This window comes from Saccostrea echinata, unplaced genomic scaffold (assembly GCF_033153115.1).
Source record: "Saccostrea echinata isolate AGI-Se365-2 ecotype Australia unplaced genomic scaffold, CSIRO_AGI_Sech_v1 ptg000010l, whole genome shotgun sequence".
NCBI classification, from domain to species: domain Eukaryota; kingdom Metazoa; phylum Mollusca; class Bivalvia; order Ostreida; family Ostreidae; genus Saccostrea; species Saccostrea echinata.
In genome coordinates, this window is record NW_026889759.1 from 1,852,156 (window position 1) to 1,878,721 (window position 26,566).

Below are 26,566 nucleotides of genomic sequence, written 5' to 3' on the forward strand. Positions count from 1 at the left end.
CTCTGGATACATGCACTGTAATGAATTTATTTATTTGGAAGCCATCTAATAAACTTTTTTTACTTGTATGGTTACTTCTAATATTGTATACAGGTCGTAGTTGGTACTATACATGAGAAGAATAAAACATTTGCTGTGGCCTTCAACTCAACATTTAGATATATCGATTATTATCAATTATCGTATTATCAATTAACGATACGTGTACTTTCTTCTATTCATATGTCGACTCGATATATCTCAGGGAGCTTGAAATATAAGATAAAACAGAGTCTGACACATCTGTTTCATCTTTGGATATTTTACTAGGAAAAGATGTTAATGGTAACCTAATAACAAAGCTTTATGATAAACGTGATGACTTCAACTTTTCAATGGTCAAGTCCCATACTTATGTAGCCGTTTACCCTTATCACCTGCATATGGGATTTATGTCTCTCAGTTGATTCGATGCGTAAGAGCATGTTCTACCTACGAACAATTTCTTAAATGAGGCAAGCAATTGACAAACAGGTTGGTGAAACAAGAATAACAACAGTCTTGTTTAAAGTCATCATTTCGCAAGTTCTATGGTCGATACAATGACCTTGTCAGCAATCTATCATTAAGTCAAATACTGACTGAAGTTTTTTCATACTAACTGTTAGGCCGTTATTTTCACACTAATTGTCTACGGATTATTCAGTTTTTCGGGACAAGGAGCACACGGCGGGTGTCCCGTCGGTAGGAAATGCTCACTCCTCCGTGGCACCTGATCCCACCTCTGATGTTTAAGAGGTCCATGTTTGCTCTGCTCCTAATATGTATTGCTTGAATAGACTATTGAGCTTAAATACTGTTCGTTATCTCCCTATTTCATTGATGCAGTTATTGCAGTAGTGACACATAAGAAAGCACAAGATTACTTGATCAAGGTCAATGTTTGAATCTTGCCAAAACTCTTGATATAGGGCGTCAGTATGAATTGGCTCAGTCACAATTGAAATTAAAATCTGAGGAAATATCAATTTCCAAACTTGGCGTGAAACAGCAGAAGTCTTAAACAAGAAAACGGGACAGTAAGATAAAGCTGAAGACAAACAAGCTAATTCAGAGAATTTGTGTCCCCCGCTTAGGGAAAAAAGAAGAGCATGCGCAGTTCGGGGGGGGGGGGGGGCACACTGCTCCCCTGTATTTGTAGAATTATTAAATGTATACATGTATATTGAAGCAAATTTAAAAAAAGCCAATATGGTTATAAGATTTGATTGCTTATTCTTTAATATGTGTACACCATGTACATAGAAGATTCTTTTTAATATATACAGAATATTTATCACACTGTAATAATGATTTTATGAGTTTGTACACGCCAGACATCATAACTTTTTCATTTCACATGTTGAATAGTATCATTTAGTAAATCCAAAAAAAGAAAAAAAACATTTTAAAAAAAAAAGAGAATCGTCCGGAGATTGAACCCGGGCCTCTCGCTTGCTAAGCGAGCATCAGACCACTAGACCACAGGGGCACTTGAATATACTCCACATTAAATGCAAACATTAAGTCACATATAATGTTTTTTTTCACGTTCGATATTGTCAAAATTTTAATCAATACATGGTGTCTAATTTAGCCTTTACTAAACAGTTCTAATATATGTAATTAGAATATAAAGTCCGCCGACAACCTGTATTATACGTAATAACACTCCACATGCCCCTGTGCTAAAAATAGTGCCAAGCGACTTTTAATACAATAAATAAATAAAATAAAAAACGGGGTGCATAGTTAGAATAATCTAACTGTGTCTCGGGATGACCCTCACCACAGTTAGAATGCCCCCCATATACCCGTAATGTAGCAGAAAATTGCAGAATCGCTCCGAAACGATTTTGGAGAAAATTAATAAAGTTGCATTGAAAATAACAGTCAAATTAATCATAACAAACCTTTTTGAGACTGTAAATACCTTTCATCTAAAAATTTAATCCATATTATGGAAGAATTCAACACTTTTTCACCAACGTTTTTTACTCGTTTCAAATTTACACACCATGTTGACATTCGGAACTCTCGGGATTTTTCATAGTAAATGAACTGAGTTAGAGTTATCTCCCGTATTTTCTTCTGCTACATTGACAATACACGAAACGCATTCTATCGTTAAACCGGGTCCGTAGGACATTTATCATTTTCTGTCTAGGGGTGGGACACTTCGAGAGGGGCGAGAGAGGCTATAGGGAGTTATGGTATAAAATTTCATTGCAAAAGCTCAAAAGCTTCTTGAGATATTGCCCGGAAACAAAAGTGTTACACACAGACGGAATTTTTGAATTTATGACCTTGAACTTTGACGTTTTGACCTCAAAATCTATAGAGGTCTTCCTTAGGCCACAGGGAGTTGTCATGTAAAATTTCATGACAAAAGCTCAAAGAATTCGCGAGATATCGTGCGGAAACGAAAGTGTTAAAACAGACAGAATTTATGAAGTTATGACCTCAAAATCAATACAGTTCTTCTTTAGGCGATAGGGAGTTGCTATGCAAAATTTCATTGCGAAAGCTCAAAGGGTTCTCGAGATATCGCGCGGAAACGAAAGTGTTACAGACAGACAGAAATACAGACGGACGGACGGACGGACAGACAGACCCAAATTAATATCCCCCACTTTTAGTGAAAGCGGGGGACAAAAAAGAAACATCTGTACACGTTGTGGATTGGATGCTAACCACAACAAATGTTCAGCAGTTGGTACTTCTTGCAAATATTGTAAGAAAGCAGACCATTGGCGATCAAACTGTAGGAAGCGCAACCGAGCTGAGATGTACTTATTAGCGCCATAGGCTCATCTGATTCGGATGGTTATATTGTTCCAGTTGAAGAATCCAGCGAACGGATAAGCTCGATATGAACCCCTGGAACAATAAAGTCAGAATCTGTATTGGCCCTAAAGATGTTAAGATCAGTAAGAGAACATCACCCCATGAAGAGGAAGTGTAATCCTCCATTCATGGTGCTAAATTTTCAGTTCTTGACGCCAAATCTGGTTACTTACAGATTAAACTTGACAATGACTCATCATACTTAAGCACTTTCAACACCCCTATTGGTCGTTTCCCCTGATTTAAACTCCCCTTAGGGGAGTCTAAGTCAGCAGAAACGACCAATCGGCCTTTGGCATAAAGTCAGCCCCAGAGATTTATCAACGCATTATAGATCAAATTCTAAAAGGAATTAAGGGAGCATTCGCAATCATGGATGACATTTTGATCGCAAGTCTTGACTGTGAGCACCATGACCGTATCCTTCAAGCTGTTATGAGGAGAGCAACTTAGTACAATTTGCGCCTTAACGGTGATAAGTGTAGAGTTCGCAAGTCATCACTACCATACGTAGGACACATTATTAGTGCTGAAGGCATCAGACCTGATCCGGAAAAGAGTCTTGCTGTGTGCAACATGCCAGCACCAACTAATAAGTAAGCTGTGCGGAGATTCTTAGGATTAGTGCAGTACCTTTGTAATTTTATTCCGAACATGAACCAAATGGATGCACCTCTCAGACAACTTCTCAAAGCTAATGGGATAAAACACACCAGGAGTTTTGACAAACTCAAACTCAAAACTACTTATACAACCACTAAAGTCCTTGGGCTCTTTGATGTAAGCAAGCATACAGAAATACAGTGTGATGCCTGAAAAGATGGAATGGGGATAATCTTCATGCAGGAAGGCAGTGCCATTGCGGTCTCATCTCGAGCTCTTACAGATATAGAAAAACGATTCGCCCAAATTGAAAAAGAGATGCCTTCAGTTGTACATGGAGCGTCTAAACTTCATTGTTACATCGATAAGCTATACACTGTCAACAATGACCACAAACCGCTGGAGCAGATTTTCAAAAAGCACATATTGTCCGTGTTTATGAGACTTCAGAAAATGCTACTTAAGCTACAGTTGTATGATCTTACTTTTAGATATCGGAAAGGCAAGGATCTGGTAACAGCCTACGCATTATCCCGAACTTACTTACCCCAACAATCAACTGGACCTTGATGTGGCTGACATGAGAGCTTTTGACTTATTATCTGTCAGCAGGGAGAGGCAAGAAGACATCAGAAAGCACACCCTTACTGAGCTACAAGGACTAAACAGTTATAAATGGTGGGCCTGACAAAAAGAATGAAACTCCATTCATAATACATGATTACTGGACATCCCGAAATGAACTATCTGTAATAGATGGTGTTATATTTAATGGCATGCGTATTGTGATTCCACCTACTCTTCGGTCACACATGCTCTGTCTTTTACTTCAGTCTCACCTTGGAATTGTAAAATGTAAGCAGCTTGTCCATAAGGTGATATACTGGCCTGATATGAACTCCTAGATCGAGCAGCCTGTGAAAGACTGCGAGAAGTGTGCCACATTCCAAAACAAACAACCACTTTAAAACTAACACAAGTTCCAGACTTACTGTATGCTGTGATGGGGTGTGCGTAAAACAGAATAACTATCATCTTACGAAAAAAAAATGGTGAAAAATAGAATATTCACGGTCATGAGGAATAGTGCTTTCAATGAATAATTACTCAGATGAATAATTTTCACCTTTGTAAACCTGGAATTACTTTCTCAGACACCAACGAGGGACTAATGTCAGGGTTATTGACGTTACGGGGGAAAATATTATTCCAAGGATCCTTTAAGGTTTTGACAAAGGTCAAAAACTATGTGAGGTATAAAGTTAAAACTTTTACAGTTTATAAATATATCATTGATTAACAGATAGAAAGTATCACTTGAAAACAAATATTTCAAAAAAATATTTTTTGAGAAAAAAAATTTCAAAATATTTGCATATTTAAAAAAAATGCACCTGCTTAATTCTGTACTTTTAGTGAAAACCATCATATGTTTATCAATTAAGGGCAAGTTGGACGTGAATGGTCTTTGAAAGGCTGTTATTGAAAGCATGACAGGTAAGACAAGACCCCTATAAAAGCCGCCATTTGCAATGTTCTTTCGGTTTAAAATCTTAACATTTGAACAATATAAACAGGGAAAACAACTTTCCAGAGACTATCGAAGTCCAATTTGCCCTTCATTGATAAACATATATTGTTTCTGCAATGATGGCTTTCACTAAAAGTACGAAATTAATTAGGTGTATTTTTAAAAATGTATGCATTTTTTAAACAAATTTTCTCAATAAATATATTTTTTTAAGTATTTGTTATCGAGTGATACTTTCTATCTGTTAACCAATGATATATTTATAAACCGTAAAAGTTTTAACTTTATAAACCACATATTGTAAAAATAAATTTTTGGACATGTTGACCTTTGGCAAAACCTTAAATTTAAGTTATAGTTCTAGATATACTCGCCAATTACTGAATAATCTAGAACTATTACTATAATTTTAACGAATCCTTGGAATTCTTTTGTGAAATTATTTCTAGAAACATGGAATTAGTAAAGTTTATTCATGGTACTCCATTTCACATGTAACAAAAGCAAAATGTAACAAAAGCACTGTTGCTGTGTCTAAATAATTGTTATCACATTCACCAACTAACAATTTTAATTTGAAATACAAATTATACCCTGTCCAGCTCTTTTGAGAAGAAATAATGTTTGAAGCACCGGGTCTTGTAGAGTAGCTTTTCCCACTCTAAAATCTTTCTCCCCGGAAAACTGGCTCTACAGAAGGATCCCCTCCCAGAAATGAAGCTTTAGAGTAAGATTTTCCCCCATGGAAAAATGACTCTAGAGTAAGATTTCCCCTACAGAATCAATTTTTCGGGGGAGGGATGTTCTACTATGTGTAATATTTATAGAGTGTAATTTCCTCCAGAACCGATTTTCCTCCCAATAAAATATGCCTGTACGTATGTATAAGGGAGAGGAGGCGGCAAATTGTTACAATTCATCCTTCTAAAAAATTTCCCACATGTGCTCTCGCAAAAAGTATAGTTGTGCATTCATTCAACATTTCAAAATTAAAAAAAAAAATAAATAAATAAAAGGAAACTAGTTCCATTGAAACATACAAAGAAAGAAAATTGAAAATTTTAAGTCTATTTTTTTTCCAGTAACTGCCCAACTGATTATTTTGAAGCATTTAAGTCTTATTCTTTTCATCTGGTCAAAGTGGCTTCTGTAAGAAAAAATGGAACAATGTAATCAGTTGGACAACTGTTGCCATGGAAACAAAAAGGAAGAATTTTATTTTAAATGATTTTTTTCTCCAATTGCATTTCAAACTACATGTACATAATAATGGTGTGCAAGTGTCTCTCCAAGGTTCTGGGGTTTAAATTTTTAAAATAGATGCCGTTGACATGGGTATAAAAATGAGTCAATTTCTAAAAAATTGAAATTTTTCAAAACTTTAAGAGAGTATTTGCGCTCTGCTTCAAAATCCAATAATAAACCGTTGGGGTCGAGAGAAATTACTTGGTACTTACGCTACGGCTTGCAAGAACAGTGTTTCTTTTTTCTCAGAGCCACGAATCATTGAAAAGTTGAGAAAATTTGAATCATTGAAAAGCGTGAGAATTGGAATCGGATGGTTATATTGTTCACGTTGAGGAACCCACTGACTGGATAAGCTCGATGTAAGCTCCTGGAACAATAAAGTTAGAATCTGTATTGACCCTAAAGATGTTTAGGAGATCATTAAGAGAACATCACCCCCATGAAGACTGTAGAGAAAGTGTCATCCTCTTTTCCTGGTGCACCTTTTGTTGCCGGCGACAATATGTACTTTCCCTAGCTCTTTATATTGTCGTCCATTGGTACATGTCGCATGACAATTCCTGATGATGCTTCCATATAAATTTGAAAAATCATGGATTTGCTGTTCTAAAGAAGAAGATTTTTAAAGAATTTTCGTATATATTTCTATGTATAAATTTGATCGCTCATTGTGGCCCATCCTATCCCCGGGAGTCATGATTTGAACAAATTTGGATCTACTTTACTTGAACATGAATCCATATAGATATGACAAATCATTGGCTTGCCGTTCTTGAGATTTTTAAAGGTCATTCCTAGATATTTCTATATAAAACTTTGATCGCCCACTGTGGCCCTACCCTACCCCCTGAGAGTCATGATTTGAAGAAACCTAAATGTACAATATGTAAAGAAGCTTTCCCATAAGTATTTTAAACTCTTCTGGTCCAGTTATTCTTGAGAAGAAGATTTTAAAGGATTTTCAATCCTATATTTTCCTATGTAAAACTTTGATCATCTTTTTACCCACATCCTACCCCCGGGGGTCATGATTTTCAACAAAATTGAATTTACACCTAATAATGAAACTTTCACATAAGTTCCAAGTTTTCTGGCACAGTGGTTCTTGTGAAGAAGATTTTTGATATATATATATACCGCTATGTCACTAAATTTTACTTATTCCTAATTATCTCCTTGAAAGAGAGCGTGGCCCTACATTGAACAAACCTGAATCCCCTTTAAACTAGGATGCTTTGTGGCAAGTTTGGTTGAAATTAACTCAGTAGATTTTGAGAAGTGGAAAATGTGAAAAGATTAAAGACGGACGATAGACAAAATGTGATCAGAAAAGCTTTAAGTTCAGATGAGCTAAAAATTAACATTCAATCTCCAAGTGTGTATTACGGGATATATAAGATAAATCAAGAAACCCGAAATCAAAGGCTTCTTTTTTGCTTGCATGGCTACAGTTCAAAATTTGCTCAACCGATTATTTTGTACCATATATATATATATATATATATATATATATATATATATAGATAGATAGATAGATAGATAGATAGATAGATAGATAGATAGATATAGATATAGATATATATATTGACAGAAACCATTTTGAACAGTCGAAAAGAACAAGACTTTATTGCTGAAAAAGAATTGACTAGGCAGTTACTTCGAAACATTTTCAAATTCCATACTTCATATGTTTCTATGGAAATTTTAAATGTTTAATGCACAACTAGACTTTCTAATTAATTGGGTTTTTTTTTAAATTTCAATAAGCTTGTCTATTGCGAAAGCACCCATTTGAAAATTATAGAAGAGACACTTGTAACACTGTGCCCCCCCCCCCATTCAACACACACACAAGTTATGCATATTTTATTGTGGGATTGTCTATGGAGGAAATGGCACTCTATAACTATTACACAGAGTAGATCCCCCCGGGAAAATTGAATCTGGTGTTGGGATTTCTTGAGGGGAAATCCTACTCTAAAGTCTTTTTTTTGGTGGGGGGAATCCTATTCTAGAGCCCATTTTCTTGTGGGGGTCCTACTCTAGAGCTAATTTTCCGAGGGAAAAGATTTTAGAGGGAAAATCCTCCTCTACAAGACCGGTATCTTGGCATATCATAGTGGTGTACACCAATCCTGGACACAATATTATAACCAAAACCTTTCCTCCCTTCAGTATTGCGAGTAATGCTAAATAAATAAATACAACTTGTTTACTTATCTATCTGCATGGACTATGGACTTCTTCTATCCTTCTGTCTGGCTCTCTCTCTCTCTCCAACTGTGTATGTGTGTGCGTGATAGTGTGTGAGATAGGGGTGACAATCTCTCTCTCTCTCTCTCTTCACAACCTTTGTAAAATACCGACCGACCGACAGGTATACCAAATACTGATTCAGTCTCAATGGGTGGGTGTTTCCAATGTCACTAGGTCTTACCTTATAAATGCATGAGTATTCGCCCGCGTGGCGCAGTGGTTAGAGCGTCTGCTCTAGAGTCGCGAGGTAAGGAGTTGATCCTTGCGTCGCGGGTTCGAATCCCACTGTGGGTCCTGGAGACCGGTCCTTCGGATGAGACCGTATAAACCGAGGTCCCGTGTCGCAGTAGGTATTGGCACGAAAAAGACCCCTCACTGCTCAATGGCCGTAAGTGCCGAGCATAGGACAAAATTTGCAGCTCTCCACCGGCAAGTGGTGGCGTCTCCATATGAGTGAAAAATTCTCGAGAGGGACGTTAAACAACAAACAAACAAAGCAAACAAATAAATGCATGAGTAATGCCAACCGTTTAAAACAGGTTCTGCCAGCAAATCATATGTGATACTTCCACGTTTGGTATCCGGAGCCTTTAAAATACCTAGAATACGAGGCTAAGGGAAGGAACTCAGCAACAAAAACACTGGCCCTCTGAGTCCAGGAGGTTTCTGCTAGGCTAATCACCAGGCAGAGTAAAAAAATAAATATTACGAAAATTTAAGATACACTAACACACTGTGAGAAGCCAGTCCTCTAACTGTGCAAAATATTGAAGCTGAGGACATGACACAGGTGGATGAAAGCCAATTGGAAGTCCAAAGAACGAAGTCCCTATCCACACCAATAAACAACATGTAAATAAAAGTTGGAATGTAAGATCTATTTTTACATTTCGGTGAGTCGCCTGCGCAGGGGTTAGAGCGTTTGCTCTAGAGTCGCGGAATAGGGAGTTGATCCTTACGTCGCGGTTTCGAATCCCACTGCGGGACGTGGAGACCGATCATTCGGATGATACCGTATAAACCGAGGTCCCGTGTCGCAGTATGTGCTGCCACTAAAAGATCCCTCACTGCTCAATGTCCCTGAGTGCCGAGTAAAGGTCTAAATTTGCAGCCCTCCACCGGCAAGTGGTGGCGTCTCCATATAAGTGAAAAATTCTCGAGAGGAACGTTAAACAACAAAAAGGTTTCGGTGAAAACAGCCCACATATAATGAGAAATCGATAGATTTACTGGACATAATCAGAATACGTGAAGTTAGACGGCCCATGAATGGAATAACTACAATTCATAACTACAATTCAAAGTAGGAAGCTAGTGCTTTACTCAAGAAGAGAGGGTGGCTTACATGTCAAAAAGAGCTAAGAAGTCCCTGATGGACTAGAAACCAATAAATGAGAAATTGATGTATGCAAGATTCTATACAATTACTCTAAAAACAAGTTAACTTGATGCAAAGCATCAATTCGGCAGCAAACAAAATTGAGCATTTTATAAAAGAACCTTCACAAGTAAGCATTCAAGGAAAGTGCAAGATTAAAACTAAGAGAGTGAACAATTTTATTTCAGACTGTCAGACTGTTCAAAGAAAAAAGAGCACAAATTACAAGAAAGCTGCATTTCTTCATCAAATTGATTCATCGAGATGAAAACCAGTGATAAATGATAAAAATGTTTTGTCATCACAATGAAGATGTCGGCCTCTCTAAGAAGGACGTTCCAAAAATAATGATACCTGGCTGTTTTCGCCCACAGTTATTAATCTTTGATCCTTAGTAGCTAAGTTCTTCGGTACTAGTTTGAAAATACGGATATATATTTAATTGCTGTTGTAAAATTTAGAAATTTATTTCAAAATTAAGGATTATCTCCCTCATGCATAGCCCTGATCCTTCGACGTATTTGGCTACAGTCTTTGGCACTTTTTTCAGCTCTTCAAAGTCTTTTTTATTTAAATATTTTGGATTTCTAACCTTTTGGCATGAGCATCACTGGAGAGACGTAATTTGTTGAAATGCGCATATCTGGTGCTTCAAAATTGGTACCGTATGATTTACATTATGACCCCTGGGTCGAGGCCTCTGTTTGTGGACTGTTAGTCCCCGAGGGTCTCTACAGCTCAGTAGCTAAATGCTTTGGTATTAGTTTAAAAATACGGATATCTATTTAATTGCTGTGGTAAAATTTAGAAATTTATTTCAAAATTAAGGATTATCTCCCTCATGTCTAGCTCTGATCCTTCGACGTTTTTGGCTCCAGTTTTTAATACTTTTTTTTCTTTTTTATTTAAATATTTTGGATTTCCAACCTTTCGGCATGAGCATCACTGAAGAGACATAATTTTTCGAAATGCGCATCAGGTGCTTCAAAATTGGTACCGTATATGTTTTACATTTATTCGTCTCTGCCCTTCAAAGTACTCACTCTTGGCCTGGATACTCTTTTTTTAGACGATCAATCCACTTATGGCGAAATTTTTCATACTCCTCAATACTGATAAATTGCAGACCCAAGGGCATTTGTATCTTTTTCCAGATAGGTGGAATTTAAGTTTGGGGAATAGAAAGGGGTCTCACGAGGCTAAATCTGGAGTAAACGGGGGGGGGGAGGGGGAGGGGGGAGGACAGTAACCTTTGCCGCCTCTAAATACCAGGTCACAATGCGTCCTTTGTGTGAAGGCGCATTGTCATGCAAAAGTCGGAGACACTTCGTACCCCTTTTGAGGGGACGATTTTCGTAATATTTCTTCAGTTTTTTAATAACAACATTTTTATAGAAGTTACTTGTGGCTTTTTGCCCTTTGGTACAGGAATTTGCATGACAGGGCATTTATTATCAAAGAAAATAACATATAAAACCTTCTTCACGGTTCGTAATCTCTTAACAATACTAAGACGTTTTGCATTTTTCGATGCCCAGATTTTGTTAGAACTCTTACGTTTTGGCTCAAAATAGTATACCCAGGTCTCATCACCAGTAACTAAATTATCAAAAGTCTTTTGGGTATATTTCATGGCCGTAGGAACCGGGGGGGGGGGGGGTGCCCCCCCCCCCAATAATTTTGCCGATATATAGATTACTATAAAAAAAAAATAGCTACTATATGCCTGTGCCCCCTCAATAATACGTCTGATGACCTTTTTTTTTTTTTTTTTTTTTTTGCTTGTCAAGAAATTTTTGATAGTTAACAATGCCCCCTCAACTGAAAATGTATGGCTGTGCCCCCCCCCCCCCCCCAACTGAAATTGCTTCCTACGGGCCTGTATTTGGGATACAATTTTAATAATTTCTTTGCATTTGCAACACGGACTCTCTTTGTTCCTCGCTTAACAAATGAGGTATCACCTAGCGTTCACCTTTCTAAGTTTTAGATTTTTTTTTTCAAAGTACCATGAACACGTGCTAATGACAAGTTTGTTATCCGAACCAATTGCCTCACGGTATATATTGCGTCTTTCTGTAAGATTTGGTAGATTTTTACGATGTTATTATTGGTTGTAACTGTTGCAAGGCGACCTTGGCGAGCAGCATCTTTGAGGTGTTAGTGAGCAACCCGCCTACAAACAGACCTATGAGACATTTGACCATTCTCATTTATATCACAGACCTCACGATAAATATCTAGGGGTATACTGCCAACTAAGGACCTACCTTTTATAAAGGCCCTAACTTCACTTACATTGTTTGCTCTTTTTCAGTCATTTTGGGTATAGTGTAATAAATACGCTATAAAGCAATGTACACTGTAGCTAAGTCAGTGAAATTATGAACATGAAATTTTCTTTTGCTACTGTTCAGTGATCAATCTAACGTGTCAATGTGGTTTTTAGTAATATATTCACACGATTTTCACGCGAAGGTGAAATGACATTATTTTTGGAACACACTCCTTATATTCAGATCTCCAGATCAACCACTGCTGATGCCGATGGTTTCTGCAGACTATGCTGCACAGAACGGTGATTAACAACATAATAAATGCAAAATGTAGAAAAATTATCCTTGTATCATTCGCAGCTGTAGTATATTCAAAACAATTTTTACTACTTTTACCATCTTTTCAAATTTTATTACCACTTTAACCACTGTAATAATTATGCGGTAAATCATAACGATTAGTGTTCATTTCCTACATACTCCCAGTTTGGTAAGTGTCTATTGTTAACCCTTTTTATGTAGTCATAAATTAACAATTAACTGATGAGAAATAAAAATTAAATTGAAACTTTATAATAACCATTAAAACTTAGTTGAAAGCAAGTTTTTGAAATTTCTTACTCATATAATTTTTATGCATGTTATCATTAACGAATTATTTCACTGAACCAATAAAGATTTCCCCATGTGCACTTTCTAACACAACCACAAATAGATCGACCGCTCCTGCGGCCGATAATAAGCCTGATCAAAGTGTATTCTCCTACAAATGAAAGTCCTGAAGAGACAAAGGTGGCATTTTTGAGCAATTACATGAAGTCAATTACAGCATTCCAATACACGATATTTCACTGGCCATAATTGGAGATTGGCAGCAACAACAAAGATCATAAAAGTCATGCTATGGGGAAACATGGGGTAGGTGAACAAATTGAAGGGAAATTAATGGATATATTTGAGATCAACTATTTAATGATCACAGGAATAATATTCCCTCATAAACCAAGACACAAGATCTCTTGGATTTCACCTGATGGAAAGACTGAAAACCAAATTGATCATGTACTTCTATCAAAACAACCGATAACATCAGCTTTGGACACTAGAGCAGTGAGAGGAGCTGATGCAGGCAAAGATCATGAATTGATAAAGGAAGTAAGAAATAATAAAAGTGAGGAAACAAAGAGAAAAGACTGATAAAATTGGAAAGAAATATGATGTCGCAAAACTCCAGCAGCCAGAGAACAGAAGAGCATTTACATTGGAAATTAAAAAATAGATTCCAAGCACTAGATGTATTTGAAAGTATGGGGGACATCTGTGAAATCAAGGAAAAAGCGATACTGACACATCATACTTGGAGTGAACAAGATTCGTGGATGCTAGTAAAGGGAATAGCGATGAAGACAGAAACGTAAAATGAAGCATAAAGAATGACAGGAGAAAGTGGACACTAGACATGATAACAGAAGCAGAAAGAGTAACCAGCAGGGACCATGTGATAACAACGTATGAGATAACCAGAGTGCTAAGTAATGGGAAGAAAGAAACAACAACAACAATAAAGAAAAAGAGGTAAGAATCCTGAGCAGCCAAGTGAAAGTCAGAAAAGGTGGAAAGAACACTTTTAAGAAATATTAAACTGTCCACAACCCGATCACCCTCAAGAATTTGAAAGCAAAAAAAGGTTCAGGGTCCCATACGCAAGGAAAAATCATTAGGGCTTTAAAGTATTAAAAAAAAATTAAGAATGAAAAATTTGGCGGAGTTGATGGGATAACAGGTAAGATATTTTAAAAAAGCAAATACAAAAACATCAGCACCATATTTGGAAAAGCTTTTTACATCTACAGTGTTTACCGCCAACATTTGTACCTCGGCAATTTGGTGTTATAACGGGGGGAATACATTTAGGCACTTGAAAGCAGAAGAAAATCTTCAAATAGCCCTCAGTTATTATTAAATCTTTAATATTTTTTTAAATCAAGAAGCTGTACCATTTGTGTGGAATAAAGGCCTGACTGTGAGGATTCTAAAGAAAGGTGGTAAATATGTATGTGACAATAACAAAGGCATCACACTTTTATATGCACCAAGCAAAGTGTTTTCTAGAAGATGATACAAATGATTCAAGATGGGGTGGAAAGACTAGTGCGTTAAGAACAAGAACATTTACATACTTTGGAGGAGTGGTAACAAACAAAGAAAGGATCTGACGAGGACATTACCAACAGACTGGGAAAAGCAAAAGCTCAATCCAAAAGGCTCAGAAAAATCTGGATCTCATCAAAATATACCCTCCAAACTAAAGTGAAATTATTTAAGAGCTTGGTTGTATACGGAAGTGAGAGATGGAAAACAACAAAACATGATAAAAAGAAGTTTGACACCTTCCAAAAAAGAAGTCTGGGACAACTTTTCAGAGTTAGAGGGTAGGACAAAAGATACAAGATTTTATTAGTCTAGTTTGGGCCCCCATAGGAGCAAAAAGATTTACAAACAAACAAAAACAAAAGAAGGAGGAGGATCCAAATGATAGAACAAATATGATCTTATATGATAATCAGAGCAATGCTTCATTATACTATCACTGATAAATGCATATTGTTATAATAATATATAGTGAAGTAACTGGAGTATTACATATAAGTATGTCAAGGAACAAAATATATTATATTGGCAAACATATATATATACATCCCCAAATATATTTAATTTCTTCAATTAAGGAAGGTTATCAAAGAATCTAGCAAGGGATATTTGGATGACAGGGTCTTCATAATTATGTCATGAGCCAAAGAAATTGATTATCATTAGATAAAAACTTTCAATTTTGACTGGTACGAAGGTTGATCCTAAAGTAATGTCACAACTGCTATAAAATTTTAATAAACAATTTTTTTATTAATAAAATTAGACATACTAATACCCCTATTTATTTTGATTTTTGCCCTAAAAATTCATATGATTTTATAAAGTACTTTGTGAAATATCAAGATAAACACAATGTTAGGTTTTGTCTATGGCCGCTCGGTAAAAATGTTACCGACGTCGTTATGACGTTACCATTCGGCACTCACTTTCAGTTCAACCGCATATATTTTAAACCTCTCAAATGCTTCTTTTTAATAATCGTTACTGCAATTTTTATTTATTTTTATAGTTTTGATTTTAAAAGCCTTGTTTCGAGTTCTAGTATTAAATTATTTGAACTATTTCCAAAGAGTTACCTCAGATCTTACAGAAAGTTGCTGCTTAACCGTGAACCAACAGCAAATGCTTGTAAATTTTAGATGCAGAATTTTGGCATATTTTGTCTAATGTCATATTGGGATTTTTCTTAAATTTGTATTGATGTTGTAAATTGATGGATAAAAAACCCATAGCTCTGAATCATACAGAATAATGGTTTAAGAGTGTGGTCAAATACATTTAAAACATTTTTAACCGAAGAATTAAATGTGAGAAAGTATTTTTGATGTTTGAAATCAGCTTTTTTGGCTTTGTGAAAACAATCAATTTTAGCGCTAGTTAGTGTTCCAAATGCATTAATTGTCGGACCCAAATACTTGTACAGTTTAAGACATTCGATATTGTTATTATCTAGATGGAAGGGGATTTTGAGGTGTTTACCAGATACATTGAATCTATAAGCATTAACTTTGAGGCAGCACAGTATGTATTTAGTATATTGCGTTTTTCTTATAGACTTTGGGCAGTGGGGGAGAGAAGTACCATGTCATCAAAATACAAGAAAAGACGTAGATGAATCACTGTTTAATTTTACAAAACTTTCAGTTTTTGAGAGATAATCTGATAGATCGTTAAGGTAAATCTTGAATATATTTGGACTCATGTTATCTCCTTGTCTAACCCCACTGCAATTGTGAAAGTGACCAATAAATTTGTTACCCAGTTTAGTAGATTGATTGATTGATTGATTGATAACATGTTGTTTTGCGTCCCTGAATTTTTCAATTATATAAAGACGTCACCATATACGCGGTGAAGGGTTTCAAATTTAGACCTTTACTCGGCACTCAGTGCCATTAGGGTCACCCCATTGGGCAGTGAGAGATGTGACGCTACATATTGTCGTTAGAGATACATATTGTCGCCGGCGAAAATATGTACCTATCCTCACTGTACATATTGTCTATAAAAAAAATCCTCTAACAACCCTAAATGTGGGGCGACAATACGTTCAGTGAGATTAGGCATATTCGCCAGCGACAATATGTACATGTATCATTTTTCAGCCGGCGACAATATATGCTGATGGACAATAATATGTGCAGTGAAATAGGTGCATATTGTCGCCGACAATATGTACAAAACCACAAAATGTACCGTCACAAGGGACTTTATCCTGCCAACGCCTGCCGTAACATCGGGCCACGGTTTTTAAGAACTCATCCGAAAGTCCTGTGACTTTCACTTCAAAGTGCCGAATGCTTAGCGAAGGAAGTTGCTACCTATTTTTTTATCGACTTAGATTAGTCGCGGCCGAAGTTCGAACCCACAACCTTCCGATCACAATTTAATATATGACTACCTTTTAGAATACATTTCTTTAACAATTGAATAAAATTATTACCAACGCCTGCTTTTAAAAGTTAAAGTTATAAACCAGCATGGTTTATAGTAATCAAAGGCCTTATGAAAGTCAACAAAGTGTATATATAGTTTCCCTTAACCTGATTTGCAATATTTATCAATAAGTATTTTCGAGACAAAAACATGACCTAAGATTCTAGGTTGTTTTGTAAATCCTATTTGACATGGATTGATTTTATTTTTGCATTGTAAATATTGATCGAGGTTTGGGTTAAGAATATAATTGAAAAGTCTTCCATTTGAGCTGGTAATTGTGATTCCTCTATAATTGTTTGGACCATTAGTATTGTAAGCTTTAATACCAGTGATGTTAACCTTCACACCATGAAGAAGGATAATAACCATGAGGTAGGCAAACATTAAATATTTTCAATAAAACTGGTATCAGAAACATTTGACCATGTGTAAGCATTTCATTACAGATTCTGTCAGGACCGGCCGCCTTGCCATTTTTAGACGGGGTAACGTGACCCCCTTTATTAGTTTACTGTCAGTTGAGGCTCAAAACGGAAGCCGTGCGGAGAACACATGAATTAAATCTACGCTAAATGAAAGAGTGCAGAAATTGTTTTGATGAAAATATAAACACGCTGGATCAAACTAAAGAGTGTGATATGCATATTTTCTTGCTCAAATCAAAGAAGCATTTTTGAAAATGTTACACTTGAAAAACATAATACAGAACCACTCTAGTATACAACTTATTCGGCTGCGTAATACAAGACTGCGTACGCGTCATCTATTGTTTACTTCCGGAAATGTCATATTAATTCGGACACGGTGAAATTCGGAAAATTCAGAAAAAGTTTCTTGACTAGTTACTGATAAATCTATTACAGTGTAAATGAAAAACGTAAAGATATATATTTCACAGTGTTTTTTTAAATATTATGTCAATAGTAAGTTATAAAAAAAAATTTAGTTGGTATCAAAGCCCTACCAAAAAAAATTTCAATATGCAGTCATGAAATTTGTAAAATAATGAAATTTCTTAATTGACCCTGTCTTTCAGTACTGTATCAGTACTTTGATTAGTTTGCTGATTGCTTTACTTATTTCATCCTTTTAAATATCATATTTCAATATATCCAATGAAGAATTACATCAAAGAACAAAAACACCAACAGTAAGTGAAACAGTACTACTCAGGAAATAGACTGACCATGGAAAACACTAGGATATGCACCACTGCACTGAATTGGCGTCCAAAGGGAAAGAGGAAATTGGGCTGGCCAAAAACAACATGAAGGAGGGCAACATAACAGGAACGATCACAGCTGGGGTGGTATAGCTGGGCGACGGCAAGGGCAGCAACCAGAGACAGGGCAAGGTAGAGGCAGTATATTGAGGCCTTATGTGTGAAAGCCGAAAGGGTACGAGATAGAAAGGTATTATATTATTAAAAAAATATTTTTTAAAATGTACAATGTGTGAAATAAATTCCATGTCCAACTACACAATATTGAATAACATCTTTTAATCAAAATTATGAGCTATCTGTTTAGGTAACTGACATCACTATTCTTACACCTACATTCGTACTACTCAAGGATTACAAGATTTTAAAGTACAACCCGGATACACTTCCGACATCCTGCTACCTGGTGGTTAATTATAAGTGCGTATATTTTACGCCAGACAATCAAGATTTCCAAATATGTGTCCCAAACACTCAGACAAATATGGCCAAAAATAGATGTGTGTCCACCCGTTTGGAGATACTAAATACACAATCTCCTTCATTTTGTTAGTTCTACTGGTCAGAGACCAGAAGAGCTTATGCGATAGTAAGTTGTCCGTCGTCCGTCTGTCTTTCTGTAAACAACTTTTCAAAATGCTACTCCTCCTACAGTTTTGGTCTGATTTCAATATAACTTGGCACACAAGTACACTACACTAAGATACATAATTCTGTGTATCGGTTTTTGATTTTGGTGAACGATGTTGCCATGGTTACTAAAAATATAAATTTCTGTGAAATACTTTTCAAAATGCTACTCCTCCTACAGTTTTGGTCTGATTTCAATATAACTAGGCACACAAGTACACTACACTAAGATACATAATTCTTTGTATCGGTTTTTTGATTTCGATTCATGGTGTTGCCATGGTTACTAAAAATAGAATTTCTGTGAAATACTTTCAAAACTCTACTCCTCCTACAGTTTTGGTCTGATTTCAATATAACTTGGCACACAGGTAGATTACACTGAGATACATAATTCTGTATATCCATTTTTTGATTTTGGTGAAGTGTTGCCGTGGTTACAAAAAGCTGAAATTTCTTTGAAATACTTTAAAAACATTACTTGTCACCCGCATGGCGCAGTGGTAGAACGTTTGCTCTAGAGTCGCAGAGTAAGGAGTTGATCCTTACGTCGCAGGTTCAAATCCCACTGTGGGACATAGAGACTGGTCCTTCGGATGAGACCGTAAAAACCAAGGTCCCATGTCGCAGTAGGTGCTGGCACGAAAAAGATCTTTTACTGCTCAATGGCACTGAGTGCCGAGCATAGGTCAAAATTTGCAGCTCTCCACCGGCAAGTGGTGGCGTCTCCATATGAGTGAAAAATTCTAGAGAGGGACATTAAACAACAAACAAACAAAATAGTACTCCGTCTACAGTTTGGTCTGATTTTAATATAACATGGCATGCAAGTAGACTACACTGAGATACATAATAGTCTCTTTTTTTATTTTGATGAATGATGTTGCCATGGTAACTAGAATAAAAAATTCTCTAAAATTCTTTTAAAAGGCTACTCTTTCTACAGTTTTAGTCTGATTGCAATTCATCTTGCGACAAAAAGAGAGTAAAACAAGGATTATTATTTATTTATTTCTATTGCAAGTGCTACTTTCCTCTTCCTTTGTTATAAGTACAAACCAGTAGAGCTACAGTCTCGACAGAGACTTCTGGTTTGTTGTTTGACGTCTCTCTCGAGAATTTTTCACTCATATGGAGACGCCACCACTTGCCGGTGGAGAGCTGCAAATTTTGACCTATACTTGGCACTTAGGGCCATTGAGCAGTGAGGGATCTTTTTCATGCCAGCACCTACTGCGACACGGGTCCTCGATTTATACGGTCTCATCCGAAGGACCGGTCTCCACGTCCCATAGTGGGATTCGAACCCGCGACGTAAGGATCAATTCCTTACTCTGCGCTCTACCACTGCGCCACGCGGTCGACCAATCTCCTTCATGAACATAAACATATTCACTTTAATAAATGGGGGTGGTGTGGGGCAAAATGGCTTGTATCTGTTGGTCGGTCGGTAGACCAAGTGTTGTCCGATCAATACATGTATCTTATAAACCTTTTGCTTGACAAACGTCAAACTTGGTACACTGGTTCCTCTAAGGAGTGGCTTACTTTTATTGATTTGAGGTCACAAGGTCAATGGTCAAACTATTCTGGATATAGGAAGACATTGTCCGTGCAATATATTGAGAACCCTGTCACTGACAGACATCAAATTTGATACACTGGAACAATAAGGGGTAGATGACCCCTACTGATATTGAAGTCAGAGATATTCTGAATTTAAGATTTTTCGATATAGCCACCTGGGGAGGGGGCGTATGTTTTTAAAGTATTTCTTGTTTTTATTATCACACTCTTTGGTATTTTCTTATTTTTATTTCTTACTAAAAATCAATTGTACAGCAAAAATTGTAAGTAAAAGGGTAAAAACTATCAATGCAATTAAATTCAATTAGGTGACGGAGTTCTATCTCTCCAAAATGCAATTCATACAGTTTTCTACAACTTTCTAACATGAGTGAGAATATTATGAACATGAATGGAAAATCAAGAGTAAAGCACTGCCACAATGAAGGAGATCAAATTAATGTGAGCAAATCAGCATAAAACAATAAAATTTTCTCTCTACATTAAGCACGATCCCCGTTGTACACTTACCTGTATTTATTGATATTTGTGCCCATGTTTCTGTAAATAATAGAAATAATCCAATTGTTATCATCTCAGAACTCTAAAACTTCCTGGTCAACAGTGTTGTATACTCTATTTCGTCGAAAAACCGTAACTTCCGAATGTTTACTGAAAAATTTATAGACACATATAGCTTCATATCTTTCAATTTCCTTTTATGTAAATCTTCATCGGGCGTAAAACAGCCTAAACGGAAAAAAATGTGTCACACATCACTTCATATACTTTAAAATTTGAGTGTTTTCAGAATGCGTTTACAAACAGTATGATAATCATAATTGCTTTATAATCCCTCTATTGACAATATCTTAAATTAAAATTTCCTTAAACAGATGCTCTAGCAAACAATTATGCCGATTTGTGTATATATGCACTCTGAATATTTTACTGTACAGCTCATGAAATACAGAGCTGGCATTACATGTATAAGTATCCTACCATTAGTCATAAAAGAAAATATTCAATTTTGAACAAAAACTCGTCACCTGAGATAAGTACGAATATTTTAAAGTCAAATGAACCATCTTATAAAACATTGAAAATCTTTATTAATAGAGAAATAGATTAGATTTCTTTGACCCATGTGCTAAAGACAAAAAATCAAATATATTTGTTCTTTATGATTGATCAGGTAACTCCTAGCTCTCTGATTGGTTCAGATCCCGCAACATTTAAAAATCATACCGAGTTACGAAACTTTCTAGGTGAGCATATATATATATATATATATATATTTATTACATTTTCAACAGTGAAATACTGTGATTTATTTATTGAATAAAAGTGATATTCTCTCACAGTGTGAAAGGATACCAAAATGATATTCTCTCACAGTGTGAAAGGATATCAAAGTAAGTAAAAAATAATTTCTGGCCTGTCATAAGATAGAGATAGTAACTAAACATATTGATAGAGCTAAAACTGCAAATTTCTTCCCAAGTATGTTGCTAAAATCTATGCTATGTAATGTTTCAATCTCACAACTGCTAAGCTATGACGTCTCAACCGCTCAACTATGACGTCAAGCCTATGACACTGTGTTAAGAAAAGACAGAGGCAAAGGGAAAATCAAAGAAAATGTAATAAACAGAAAATTCAATGTTTTGTAGATGAATATGTAATTTATTTCACTCATGAGACAAGAATTTTTTATATTTTCACTCGTGCTTCGCACTCGTGAAAATATCAAAAAATCCTGTCCCACTCGTGAAATAAATTCCATATTCATCTACAAAACATTGAATATCCTCTATATATATATATATATATATATATATATATATATATATATATATATATATATATATATATATATATATATATATATATATATATATATATTCAAATAAAAATAGATAGATAACTTCCAAATTGATCGAGATATTGCAACCGACCTTCTATAAGTGAACATAACATTTTTTTTCTACTGTCATGTTGTAAATTTTGAATTTACAGCAGTAAAAAATCCCAATCTCAGACATGCCCGAGTAAAGCTGATACCCTTGGTCGCGATCGAAATTGTATACCACAACGGTCAACAGTCGTTAACTGAATTGACGCTAGATGGCTCGAGAGTAAGCCAAAAGGTTCAATTAAGTAACTTCTTCAACACATGTAAAGCTTAATTGGGATGTTATAAACTTTTAAATTCACAATTCTATAAACAACGACCAATGAGGTGTAACGTTAAAATAGATGTCATTTCTTTTGGGCAAAATGGGAAAATAGACTTCTTTGTTACATTTTCAACAGTGAAAGACTGTGATTTATTTATTGAATAAAAGTGATATTCTCTAACAGTGTGAAAGGATACCAAAGTAATATTCTGTCACAGTGTGAAAGGATATCAAAATAAGTAAAAATTATTTCTGGCCTGTCATAAGATACAGTAACTAAACCATCTTCATAGACACTTAAACTGTCAATTCCTTCCCAAATATGTTGCTAAAATCCATGTTACAATGTTTTCAATCTCACAACTGCTAAGCTATGACGTCTCAACCACTCAGTTATGACGTCACAGGCTATGACACTGTGTTAAGAAAAGACAGAGGCAAAGAGAAACCAAAGAAAATGCAATGAAAAGAAAATTCAATGTTTTGTATTTGGATATGGAATTTATTTCACTCGTGAGACAGGCTTTTTTTTTTATATTTTCACTCGTGCTTCGCACTCGTGAAAAATCAAAAAATCCTGTCCCATTCGTGAAATAAATTCCATATCCACATACAATACATTGAATATCCTGTGTATCAATTTCTAAGTATTTGAATAAAATTTATTAGAGCGTGCATGAGTAAAGTCATTTAATTTTTAAAAGCATTTAAGGATATGATCTCATACTTTTCTCACTAAATGTGTAGTTATACCTTTATGAACTTGCAAAATTAAAAATAAAAACAAGATGTGTTTGTGAAACACTGATGCCCCCGTATGGCAACTTATAGCAAAGGTTAAACTTTCTCAAATGCAAATCAAATATGTTGGTACCCAAAGTAAGGTCTTGTCTTGAGGAATAAACCTGTGAAATATGAAAGCACTAGCAGCAACCATTGAATAGATATGGAAAAGGTTAAAGTTTTTTCAAAAGTATGTCAAACATCAAGGTCAAGGTCAAATGGTCAAAATTAATGGTGCCCAAGGAAAGGCCTTCTCCCAAGAAATACACAGATGAAATATGAAAGCCGAAGCACCAATCATTCAAAAGTTATGACCAAGGTTAAAGTTTTCCAAAAGTAGGTCAAACTCCAAGGTCAAGGTCAAAGGGTCAAAGTTGTTGGTATCCAAAGAAAGGTCTTGTCACAATGATTACATGTGTGAAGTATGAAAGCCCTAGCACCAACCATTCAAAAGTTATGGCCAAGGTTAAAGTTTTGAAAAAGTAGGTCAAACTTCAAGGTCAAGGTCAAAGGGTCAAAGTTGTTGGTATCCAAAGGAAGGTCTTGTCACAAGAATAACACATGTGAAATATAAAAGCTCTAGCACCAATTGTTCAAAAGTTATGGTCAAGGTTAAAGTTTTCCAAAAGTAGGTCAAACTTCAAGGTCAAAGGGTCAAAGTTGTTGGTCTTGTCACAAGAATAACACATGTGAAATATAAAAGCTCTAGCACCAATTGTTCAAAAGTTATGGTCAAGGTTGATGTTTTCCGAAAGAAGGTCAAACTCCAAGGTCAAGGTCAAATGGTCAAAATTGTTGGTATCCAAAGGAAGGTCTTATCACAAGAATTACACATTTGAAGTATGAAAGCCCTAGCACCAACCGTTCAAAAGTTATGGCCAAGGTTAAAGTTTTTCAAAAGTAGGCCAAACTCCTAGGTCAAGGTCAAAAGGTCAAAGTTGTTGGTATCTAAAGGAAGGTCTTGTCACAAGAATTACACATGTGAAGTATGAAAGCCCTAGCACCAGTTGTTCAAAAGTTATGTCCAAGGTTAAAGTTTGGTAAAAACTTTGCAAAATTGGGTCAAATTCCAAGGTCAATAGTCAAATATGGTGGTCTTGTCACAAGGAATACACATGTGAAATATGAAAGCCGTAGCTCCAACCAATCAAAAGTTGTGGGCAAGGTTAAAGTTTTTGTGGACAAACAGACAGACAGACGGACGGACAGGGCAAAAATTATATACCCCCGAATCTTCGATACGGGGGCATAAAAAAGACTTGTATGTTTTATTACACATATATAGAATTATGATAAATGGAAATTATTTAATTAATAAAAAAATACATTAGAATTAAAACTTTTAAAATACCTGAAATTTAGATGAAATATCTGGATGCAAAGATCTACAATTTACCAAGGAAGCGCTTTAAACCAAGATTTTAACACTGGCTAAATGGGAGAGGCTAATAAGGAGAAAAGTTTAAACAATATAAAAACTTTTAAGTGTCTGTGACATTCTACTTCCGATCAAACTATTTTGACTATGTGTTTTCTTCCTTTAAATTATCTAGAAGTTACAATTTTAGAATAACCTGGGATGAACTTGAGTACTTGTTACAGAACAACCAGCCTCGAGGTCAGGCTTCCTGTTGGTGACAATGTTGTGTACACTTATCATGTTATCCAGATATTGTGTGAGAGGATATATTCAATCTCAAACACGCCAGTTGGGATTATCTTTTTTTTAATTCATACTTTCATATCTGTTCTGTATTCTTCATACTAGGGTAAATTCTATAAACCATTTAATGAAATCGTTTCACATCTCTTTAGAATATTGAGAGGATAAGCTGAATGTTTTAACCTCAAAAAGTTTCTTGTCAGCCCTTGTAATGATATTTTGGCATCATAAATCGTCTCATAAGTTAGCTAATAATGTTGGAGAAGACATTTTTAGTTATTAAAATTTCATACGCATTTATATATACTTTTACAATTTCTTTGAATGATTTTTTTATATTTGAAGTAGCAATAGTATGAGTACTCTTTTTAGCACTGGAGACGGTATATTAAACATAAACTTTGGATACTTTTGCAGAAACGCTCATAATCCCTCTGTTCTTCCAAGTATATTTTCACTTAATGATTATGATTTTCCAAAAGAAATTTAAATCATAATTGGAAGAGGAATAATTTCAACATACCCGAGGGGGGGGGCGTAAAATTTGGCAGAAAACGCCTTTTAACGTGACTTTTTGAAGAAAAAAAGTCATTAATTTCAATGAGAGTTATCTCTCTAATCAGAGGGTCATTGATTCTTAAAAGTTAAAATGGCATTATTCAATGGACTAATTATTAAGCTCTTAATTTTAACTATTTTCATCGGCTAGCTGCCATGTCATGCTCTACATTTTGTATTTACTACCATCCAGTAAATTTTAAACTTAAACATGACATTACATTTAATTTAATAAACAGTCATTCTTTAAAACGCATTTAGTGCTTTCTTCTACGCTGTGTATTTAAATAGTTTTACAGTTGTGGTTAATTATCCTTCTACTGAAGCAGTGGTGTGATAAAAAGCAGCTGTCAATGATGTCAAAAAGCCTGGACTTTATTTATTGTGGGGAATGGTTGAATTTTATCATGGGGAATGGTTGTATACAGAGTTAAAAAGTTTTATTATTGATTTTGGTAAAATTTTGTGATTTCAAATTTTCCAAAAGTTCCTTGGAATTTTTTAGTATCCACATCTGATTTACACCGCTTCTCGAACATATTGTTGCACAGAACTCCTGAAGTTTCTCCTTCACTGCTGTTAATATTTTAGTGAGGAGTGAAGAAAGAGGCTTGGTAGAACATTTACTGGAACCCGCTATGTATCTTTGTGTGTATGGATTTTTATGAAGCTTCGGAATCCAATATAAATATGGTAATTCAAATTTATTTTGGTAGTTGGGAAAATTAAAAAAAAAAATTCAGAACTGACCGATGATTTTGAAGAATTTCCTACTTAGAAAGGGAGCAATGGGTACAAGTTGGATTGCCACTTGTCAAATTAAATCCCAGTTCTTCTAAAATATAATAAAGAGCCATACAAACAAAGACAATGTTGTTACCTGCTTTGTAAGCTGGTACCAGTACATACTGATCGTGTAGTCTAATTCTTTTTTCACTTCTGAATTATTGAGAAGGATAGATGGTTTTCATATTGCTCCTCAATTGTTAATGCGATATTCTAACATACATCTGATACATTTAATCCATTCTGAAAATGTGTAAAGGTCTTCTTTTTCATGTCTGGCCTATCGCCTGGCGTAATCTTCCACAGAACTCATATTTATGACATTATGATTCCAGTTAAAAGATCGGGTTTTGGCCCTTTTAAAATAAGCGATTTAAGGTCCTCATTACAAACTATATTTACGTCACCAGTAATAACGTATCCAGCAG

The 26,566-nt window shown here is 35.5% G+C and overlaps 1 protein-coding gene across 2 annotated transcripts in view; it reads right to left on the reverse strand.

Moving 5' to 3' along the window:
- Positions 1-20,839, reverse strand: part of LOC133184122 (uncharacterized) — an 80,959-nt gene extending 60,120 nt beyond the window's left edge. For both annotated transcript variants that reach the window (XM_061318986.1, XM_061318985.1), the window contains exon 1: positions 20,700-20,839. In XM_061318986.1, the coding sequence (XP_061174970.1) occupies positions 20,700-20,763 (64 nt within the window). In that variant the 5' untranslated portion in view covers positions 20,764-20,839. The remainder of the gene's footprint in view (positions 1-20,699) is intronic.
- Between the last annotated feature and the right edge of the window lie 5,727 nt (positions 20,840-26,566).